The 11,119-nt window shown below is 41.7% G+C and overlaps 1 protein-coding gene across 1 annotated transcript in view; it reads left to right on the top strand.

The window, feature by feature from the left end:
- Positions 1-262: 262 nt before the first annotated feature.
- gle1 (GLE1 RNA export mediator) overlaps positions 263-11,119 on the top strand; it is a 56,646-nt gene continuing 45,789 nt past the window's right edge. Inside the window, exons 1-3 of the mRNA XM_061896118.1 lie at positions 263-470; positions 7,103-7,297; positions 9,922-10,116. Coding sequence (XP_061752102.1) covers positions 372-470; positions 7,103-7,297; positions 9,922-10,116 — 489 coding nt within the window. The 5' untranslated portion in view covers positions 263-371. The remainder of the gene's footprint in view (positions 471-7,102; positions 7,298-9,921; positions 10,117-11,119) is intronic.

Genomic DNA, 11,119 nt, shown 5'->3' with positions numbered 1-11,119 from the left:
GAGGAAGAAAATCTACGCTATAGACAATAGATAGAGAGAAATTGATGGATAGAGAGAAAGAGAGCAATTGATGTATTTACATACATAGGGAGGGATAGATAGATAGAGAGCGATATAGATGGATATGAATAATAAAGTATAATAGGAGATCATGCCTAATGACATACTCCAGTACAGTAGGTGGCGCTATGCACTTTCTGTACCGAAAGTACTGGCGGCTGCAACCCGTCAGAAAAGAAGAAGAAAAAGCGCGTTTAAAAAATAAAAAACGGCAAAATAGAAGAAGATACAACTTATCTCTCGCGGATACACGACGTCTGCCTGCTTTTTCACCTTTTATTTGTCTTTTGACACCCTTTACGTCGTTCCACATGTCCAGCAAGCGTCAACGTTGGGAAACTTTGGATGCGCTCAAAAAGTCGCCGAAGGGAAATATCAACTTTGATCTTTTTTGGTCGGAGAGGGGTGAGGTAAGTCTATCTATCTGAATTTAACTTAATGTTTCTTAACTTGGGCAAACTGTCTGTCAGTTTAGTCGTTTTTTTTTTATGTGCCTCACTCCTCGTCCAAAGTGTCTTTTTAAACATCGCCACACTCTTGTTTCTCAGCCAATCTTTGATCTCCTCCCAAAACACATGTACAGTATCACATGGACACATGTACAGTATCACATGGACACATGTACAGTATCACATGGACACATGTACAGTATCACATGGACACATGTACAGTATCACATGGACACATGTACAGTATCCCACACACACATGTACAGTATCCCACACACACATGTACGGTATCCCACACACACATGTACGGTATCACATGGACACATGTACAGTATCACATGGACACATGTACAGTATCACATGGACACATGTACAGTATCACATGGACACATGTACGGTATCACATGGACACATGTACGGTATCACATGGACACATGTACAGTATCACATGGACACATGTACAGTATCACATGGACACATGTACAGTATCACATGGACACATGCACAGTATCACATGGACACATGCACAGTATCACATGGACACATGCACAGTATCACATGGACACATGCACAGTATCACATGGACACATGCACAGTATCACATGGACACATGCACAGTATCACATGGACACATGCACAGTATCACATGGACACATGCACAGTATCACATGGACACATGCACAGTATCACATGGACACATGCACAGTATCACATGGACACATGCACAGTATCACATGGACACATGCACAGTATCACATGGACACATGCACAGTATCACATGGACACATGTACAGTATCACATGGACACATGTACAGTATCACATGGACACATGTACAGTATCACACACACACTTACAGTATCACATGGACACATGCACAGTATCACATGGACACATGCACAGTATCACATGGACACATGCACAGTATCACACGGACACATGTACAGTATCCCACACACACATGCACAGTATCACACGGACACATGCACAGTATCACATGGACACATGCACAGTATCACATGGACACATGCACAGTATCACATGGACACATGCACAGTATCACATGGACACATGCACAGTATCACATGGACACATGCACAGTATCACATGGACACATGCACAGTATCACATGGACACATGTACAGTATCACATGGACACATGTACAGTATCACATGGACACATGCACAGTATCACATGGACACATGTACAGTATCACATGGACATATGCACAGTATCACATGGACACATGCACAGTATCACATGGACACATGCACAGTATCACATGGACACATGCACAGTATCACATGGACACATGCACAGTATCACATGGACACATGTATAGTATCACAACGACACATGTACAGTATCACATGGACACATGTACAGTATCACATGGACACATGTACAGTATCACATGGACACATGTACAGTATCACATGGACACATGTACAGTATCACACACACACTTACAGTATCACATGGACACATGCACAGTATCACATGGACACATGCACAGTATCACATGGACACATGCACAGTATCACATGGACACATGTACAGTATCACATGGACACATGTACAGTATCACATGGACACATGTACAGTATCACATGGACACATGCACAGTATCACATGGACACATGCACAGTATCACATGGACACATGCACAGTATCACATGGACACATGCACAGTATCACATGGACACATGCACAGTATCACATGGACACATGCACAGTATCACATGGACACATGCACAGTATCACATGGACACATGCACAGTATCACATGGACACATGTACAGTATCACATGGACACATGTACAGTATCACACTCACACTTACAGTATCACACACACACTTACAGTATCACATGGACACATGCACAGTATCACATGGACACATGCACAGTATCACATGGACACATGCACAGTATCACACGGACACATGTACAGTATCCCACACACACATGCACAGTATCACACGGACACATGCACAGTATCACACGGACACATGCACAGTATCACACGGACACATGCACAGTATCACACGGACACATGCACAGTATCACATGGACACATGCACAGTATCACATGGACACATGCACAGTATCACATGGACACATGCACAGTATCACATGGACACATGCACAGTATCACATGGACACATGCACAGTATCACATGGACACATGCACAGTATCACATGGACATATGCACAGTATCACATGGACACATGCACAGTATCACATGGACACATGCACAGTATCACATGGACACATGCACAGTATCACATGGACACATGCACAGTATCACATGGACACATGTATAGTATCACAACGACACATGTACAGTATCACATGGACACATGTACAGTATCACATGGACACATGTACAGTATCACATGGACACATGTACAGTATCACACACACACTTACAGTATCACATGGACACATGCACAGTATCACATGGACACATGCACAGTATCACATGGACACATGCACAGTATCCCACACACACATGTGCAGTATCCCACACACACATGTGCAGTATCCCACACACACATGCGCAGTATCACACGGACACATGTACAGTATCACATGGACACATGTACAGTATCACACACACACTTACAGTATCACATGGACACATGCACAGTATCACATGGACACATGCACAGTATCACATGGACACATGTACAGTATCCCACACACACATGTGCAGTATCCCACACACACATGCACAGTATCACTCACACACATGCACAGTATCACATGGACACATGTACAGTATCACATGGACACATGTACAGTATCACTCACACACATGCACAGTATCACATGGACACATGTACAGTATCACAACGACACATGTACAGTATCACATGGACACATGTACAGTATCACATGGACACATGCACAGTATCACATGGACACATGCACAGTATCACATGGACACATGTACAGTATCACATGTACAGTATCCCACATACATGTACAGTATCACATGTACACTTACAGTATCACATGGACACTTACAGTATCACATGGACACATGTACAGTATCACATGGACACATGCACAGTATCACATGGACACATGCACAGTATCACATGGACACATGCACAGTATCACATGGACACATGTACAGTATCACATGGACACATGTACAGTATCACATGGACACATGTACAGTATCACAACGACACATGTACAGTATCACAACGACACATGTACAGTATCACAACGACACATGTACAGTATCACAAGGACACATGTACAGTATCACAAGGACACATGTACAGTATCACATGGACACATGCACAGTATCACATGGACACATGTACAGTATCACACACACACTTACAGTATCACATGGACACATGCACAGTATCACATGGACACATGCACAGTATCCCACACACACATGTGCAGTATCCCACACACACATGCACAGTATCACACGGACACATGTACAGTATCACATGGACACATGTACAGTATCACACACACACTTACAGTATCACATGGACACATGCACAGTATCACATGGACACATGCACAGTATCACATGGACACACGTACAGTATCACATGGACACACGTACAGTATCACATGGACACATGTACAGTATCACAACGACACATGTACAGTATCACATGGACACATGTGCAGTATCCCTCACACACATGTGCAGTATCCCACACACACATGTGCAGTATCACACGGACACATGTACAGTATCACATGGACATGTACAGTATCACATGGACACATGTACAGTATCACATGGACACATGTACAGTATCACAACGACACATGTACAGTATCACATGGACACATGTACAGTATCACAACGACACATGTACAGTATCACATGGACACATGCACAGTATCACATGGACACACGTACAGTATCACATGGGCACATGTACAGTATCACATGGACACATGTACAGTATCACATGGACACATGCACAGTATCACATGGACACATGCACAGTATCACATGGACACATGCACAGTATCACATGGACACATGCACAGTATCACATGGACACATGTACAGTATCCCACTCACACATGTACAGTATCCCACACACACATGCACAGTATCACTCACACACATGCACAGTATCACATGGACACATGTACAGTATCACATGGACACATGTACAGTATCACTCACACACATGCACAGTATCACATGGACACATGTACAGTATCACATGGACACATGTACAGTATCACTCACACACATGCACAGTATCACATGGACACATGTACAGTATCACTCACACACATGCACAGTATCACATGGACACATGTACAGTATCACAACGACACATGTACAGTATCACATGGACACTTGTACAGTATCACATGGACACATGTACAGTATCACATGGACACATGTACAGTATCACATGGACACATGTACAGTATCACATGGACACATGTAATATCATATTTTTAACACTGAATACAACTGTCAGGTTCAAACACTTTATGACATGTATTAAACAGACAAGAAGCAAGGAACAAAACAGAGACAGGATTCAATTTAGCTCAATGAGGAGAAACCCGTAGACCTGTACCCTTGTACAGTGTCGTCCCACGCTCTGACAAGAGAGTTCTACGCCTCCTCTTTTATTTGGACTTTCCTGATTGCAACCAAATGCGTGCATTTTTAAGTAACACCAACATTTTTTGAGTATATTAAGTCCTTTTTTTTTTAAATAATATTGTTATTATAAAGCTAACCAATATTAAATAAAATACTTTTGACTTCTTTAACAGGTGCGGTAGGAACGGATGGATGGATTATATTTTCAACGTTATTTTTAACACTGTGATTACCAGGGGAATTATTATTAAGTTATCGTGTTAAGCAACGTCAGCTAAGATTTATCTGAGAGCCAGATGCAGTCATCAAAAGAGCCACATCTGGCTCTAGAGCCATAGGTTCCCTACCCCTGCTCTATAGTTATAGGCTCACACAAGCTGTGTAAATCGTTTAAATTTAGAGCATGGCATCCTAGTTTTCACAGCTTTTTGGTTTTTAATTGTAGAAAGCTGGATTCTGATGCGTCATCTATGTTGCTGCTCCTCGATCTTAGCGCTGCTTTCGATACCGTCGATCATAATATTTTATTAGAACGTATCAAAACACCAATTGGTATGTCAGACTTAGCCCTGTCTTGGTTTAACTCTTATCTTACTGATAGGATGCAGTGTGTCTCCCATAACAATGTGACCTCGGACTACGTTAAGGTAACGTGTGGAGTTCCCCAGGGTTCGGTCCTTGGCCCTGCACTCTTCAGCATCTACATGCTGCCGCTAGGTGACATCATACGCAAATACGATATTAGCTTTCACTGTTATGCTGATGACACCCAACTCTACATGCCCCTAAAGCTGACCAACACGCCGGATTGTAGTCAGCTGGAGGCGTGTCTTAATGAAATTAAACGATGGATCTCCGCTAACTTTTTGCAACTCAACGCCAAAAAAACGGAAATGCTGATTATCGGTCCTGCTAGACACCGAACTCTATTTAATAATACAACGCTAACATTTGACAACCAAACAATTAAACAAGGCGATACGGTAAAGAACTCTCCCTTGTGGAGGGGGTCCGGTCCGATCCGGTGGCCATGTACTGCTTGCCTGTGTATCGACTGGGGACATCTCTGCGATGCTGATCCGCCTCCGCTTGGGATGGTTTCCTGCTGGCTCCGCTGTGAACGGGACTCTCGCTGCTGTGTTGGATCCGCTTTGGACTGGACTCTCGCGACTGTGTTGGATCCATTGTGGATTGAACTTTCACAGTATCATGTTAGACCCGCTCGACATCCATTGCTTTCCTCCTCTCCAAGGTTCTCATAGTCATCATTGTCACCGATGTCCCACTGGGTGTGAGTTTTCCTTGCCCTTATGTGGGCCTACCGAGGATGTCGTGGTGGTTTGTGCAGCCCTTTGAGACACTAGTGATTTAGGGCTATATAAGTAAACATTGATAGATTGATTGATTGAAAGCGTTTTAAGATAAAGTTCTAACTCTATTTTTAAAAGCACAAAAACAGGTCGGGTATTGAGAAGCTTACATGTCTTAATATAAAACTTACCCAATAGTGTTATGAGGTAGCAAAGGTCAATTTCCTTTAGAAAAAAAAGTTCCCATACGGTTTTCGAAATTGTATTTTTTGTATTTCCAAATAAAATTCAAGTTGTTTTTTTTAATTTCCCAGTCCTGAAAAGAAACTTCCCTAACTAAAACATGTACTGAGCCACAAAGTTAAGATATGGAGGTTTTGTTGAGCATGTCTTTGCCAACATTGGATTGCTTTTCCGCTCTATAATGAGTAAAACTCCAAACATAGATATTCTATGCGGTCCTCAGACCCTGTTGAATGTGTGCAGTATTGTGTGAAGCAGTACATTAATTAAAGTGCACCAAAATAAAGACTGCAGAAACTATTAACACCTTTTTGTGAAATGATACATGTTTGATGCAATTGCAGACCCCTGAGATGAATTTCCATAGTTCAGTTACCAATGTTTCCTGTCATTTCCTTAACACGCTTTTTACTTTTGTAGGATATTTTGGCCGGTTATGAGGAGATGCTCAGCCTGTCCGCTGAGGCTGGAGAGATCCTGAAAAATCTCTGGTCCGAATCCCCTCAGAAGTGTGCTCTTTTGGAGTCCAGTCCTGGGCTCGCTGCCTCCAGTCGACAGTGTGATGACGCCACTGGCGAAAACAACACGGTGTCTGTAGCGGACGAACAAAAACAGGCAAGTCATGTTGTCTTTCCGTTAAGTGTAACCCACAGTACAGTTACATTTTTTTTTTCCTATCAAAAATGTCTCTTTATTTTGCTTATCAGCAAAAACTGCATTTTGCAGCGGACAAAGAATCACTGGTGTACTGAATACAGACTGACATAAAAGACTGACTGACATAAAAGACTGACTGACATAAAAGACAGCCAGACATAAAAGACAGCATGCAGACATGAAAGACAGACTGACATAAAAGAGACATAAAAGACAGACAGACATAAAAGACAGCCATGCAGACATGAAAGACAGACTGACATAAAAGAGACATAAAAGACAGACATAAAAGACGGACAGACATAAAAGACAGCCATGCAGACATGAAAGACAGACTGACATAAAAGAGACATAAAAGACAGATAGATAGACATAGATACTGTCCGTCGGCTAAGTCGTTTTTTTTTTGTATCTGACACAAACTTCCTTCAGCCTCTCGTTTTGAGCCTTGCTTTTATTTGAAGTTGACTTTCTCTGGACCGAAGTTGAATTTGTGCCACACTCCTCGTACAAAGTGTGTTTTTAACCACCCTTGGCATCCAGTAAATATAAATGAGTGGATTATTATGATCATATACGATCTTTGTTAGCTGCAACATAAGATGTGTATCTCTACTTGAATGGAAATGGCAACGGTGTCGAAGGCCAGTAACTAGATTTACAAAACAAAACGTTTGGATCACTTATATAACACAATTTTTCCATCATCAGTCGGCAGAAACAGAACAAATGACCAAAAACATACAATGCGCTGTCAAAATTACGAGTTGTGTGATTAATCACGGAAAAATGTTGCATTAATTTTGAACATATTTAGATTAATCGTACCATTTAAATTTTGACTTTCCGATCTCTTTTACATATACCGAAGTACATGTCAAACTACTTCCTTAAATGACCACCATAACCACAACACCAGGGGGAGCTCCACAAACCACGGTAAACCCAGATTCCGATCTAACAAAGGTCTTAACTCATTCTCTTTCTATGCCACATCAATGTAGAATGCACTCCCAACAGGTATAAAAGTAAGTGCATCTCTATATTCCTTCAAAACCGCTCTAAAACAACACCTCCAGGCAACTTCAACACTTTACTAATACCCTCCTCCATCCACATCCCATCTCCCCGGATTATAAACAACTCAAATGTACTTCTAATGTATATCCATCCATCCATTTTCTACCGCTTATTCCCTTTTGGGGTCGCGGGGGGGCGCTGGCGCCTATCTCAGCTACAATCGGGCGGAAGGCGGGGTACACCCTGGACAAGTCGCCACCTCATCACAGGGCCAACACAGATAGACAGACAACATTCACACTCACATTCACACACTAGGGCCAATTTAGTGTTGCCAATCAACCTATCCCCAGGTGCATGTCTTATTTAGATTAATTAAATTAATTACATTTTGACTTTCCGATCTCTTCTACGTAACCGCTATACATGGGTTTCCGTTCGCAAAGGATTGTGGGTAATCCGTGCAGCAGCCGCAATTCTGTGTCGTAAAGTCTTCGCCTGCGGAAGTTTTCTAAATATCATTTTTATTTTGTATTATTATTTTTAAATGATAAATAAATAAATAAATGGGTTGTACTTGTATAGCGCTTTTCTACCTTCAAGGTACTCAAAGCGCTTTGACACTACTTCCACATTCACCCATTCACACACACATTCACACACTGATGGAGGGAGCTGCCATGCAAGGCGCTAACCAGCACCCATCAGGAGCAAGGGTGAAGTGTCTTGCTCAGGACACAACGGAAGTGAGGAGGTTGGTACTAGGTGGGAATTGAACCAGGGACCCTCGGGTTGCGCACGGCCACTCTCCCACTGCGCCACGCCGTCCCTTTTATACACCTTTTATGTATAAAGTTCAACATTTACAAACAAACATATTGTAACGACCTGCTGGGTTTATGTTGTGTTCCTGAGAGAGAGATCTTCAGAATTCCGATTGTCGTGAACGTACCACGCCTGTAAGGTGATTGGCGAAGCGGTCGTTGTTGCGGAAATGAGGGAGAGTATAGACTTTTTTTTAATTTTCATTTTATTTTTTATTGAGCAAAAAACATACATCTAATTCACACAAAAGTCAATGCACTTCCTACATCAAGGAAATAAAAAAAAAAAGCAAGCAGAGAGCAACAATACCAAACAATATGAAAAAAAAAATAAATAAAAGACAAAAAGGGCTACCCAAATCACTTTAAATGTTTTTTAACAAATATATCAATTTAAGGGCTTTTGTACTCTTAATCATTAATTCTCCAAAATTTGATTGATAATTGTAACACAGTAAAAGAAAAGGCCATATTTTCATAAATCGACATTTATGTAGAAAAAATGTTTTTCTGGAGGATAATAATGTTGACAACATTTCTATGTTACAGTCGTTTATGAAAATACCAAATTTGATCTCTTCTATAATGAATGGTGACATCGCCAGAGACATGTTTGATGCAATTACAGACCCCTGAGATGAATTTTCATAATTCAGTTTAATATGCGAGCCGTGTTTTTTTTCTACATGTTTACCCGTGTTTACTGTCATTACCTTAACACGCTTTTTACTTTTGTAGGATATTTTGGCCGGTTATGAGGAGATGCTCAGCCTGTCCGCTGAGGCTGGAGAGATCCTGAAAAATCTCTGGTCCGAATCCCCTCAGAAGTGTGCTCTTTTGGAGTCCAGTCCTGGGCTCGCTGCCTCCAGCCGACAGGTTGGTGACGCCACTGGCGAAGACAACACGGTGTCTGTAGCGGCCGAACAAAAACAGGCAAGTCATGTTGTCTTTCCGGTAAAGCCCTACTGAAATTAGATTTTTCTTATTTAAACGGGGATAGCAGGTCCATTCTATGTGTCATACTTGATCATTTCGCGATATTGCCATATTTCTGCTGAGAGGATTTAGTAGAGAACATCGACGATAAAGTTCGCAACTTTTGGTGCCGATAAAAAAGCCTTGTCTTTACCGGAAGTCGCAGACGATGACGTCACAAGGGTGGGGTCTCCTCACGTCCTCACATTGTTTTTAATGGGAGCCTCCAGCAGCAAGAGCTATTCGGACCGAGAAAACGACAATTTCCCCATTAATTTGAGCGAGTAAGAAAGATTTGTGGATGATGATATTGATAGCGAAGGACTAGAAAAAAAATAAATAAACAAAATAAAAAGCAGTGTGAGCGTTTCAGATGTAATTAGACACATTTACTAGGATAATTCTGGAAGATCCCTTATCTGCTTATTGTTTTATTAGTGTTTTAGTGAGATTGTAAAGACATACCTCGAGGTCGGATGGCTGCGGTGAACACGCAGTGTCTCAGAGAGAAGCCAAGCTCACAACTGCCTTTTAAACAGCTACTGCAGGAGGACGAATAATCCAATGATGTCTCCGGTAAGATATATATCACAATTTTCCCATCCAAAAACATACTGGTTGACGTAGAGAAAACATGTTCGTTTGACCTTGGGGTGGTATAGCTCGGTTTGTTGGTAGAGTGGCCGTGCCAGCAACTTGAGGGTTGCAGGTTCGATCCCCGCTTCCGCCATCCTAGTCACTGCCGTTGTGTCCTTGGGCAAGATACTTTACCCACCTGCTCCCAGTGACACCCACACTGGTTTAAAAAAATGTAAAATTGGATATTGGGTTTCACTATGTGTAACTGTTGCGACTAATAATTATAATTTGTTTTATTTCTCTAAAAACTGAATAAGTTAAGTTCACAAAAGGGAATTTAAATCAAAATGTATAAAAGTTCATAAGAAGGCTTTATTTAAGT

The sequence above is a fragment of the Nerophis ophidion genome, linkage group LG01, assembly GCF_033978795.1.
Source record: "Nerophis ophidion isolate RoL-2023_Sa linkage group LG01, RoL_Noph_v1.0, whole genome shotgun sequence".
Lineage (NCBI taxonomy): Eukaryota > Metazoa > Chordata > Actinopteri > Syngnathiformes > Syngnathidae > Nerophis > Nerophis ophidion.
Note: the sequence above shows the minus strand (reverse complement) of the source record. Positions and strands in the feature narration are given on the sequence as shown.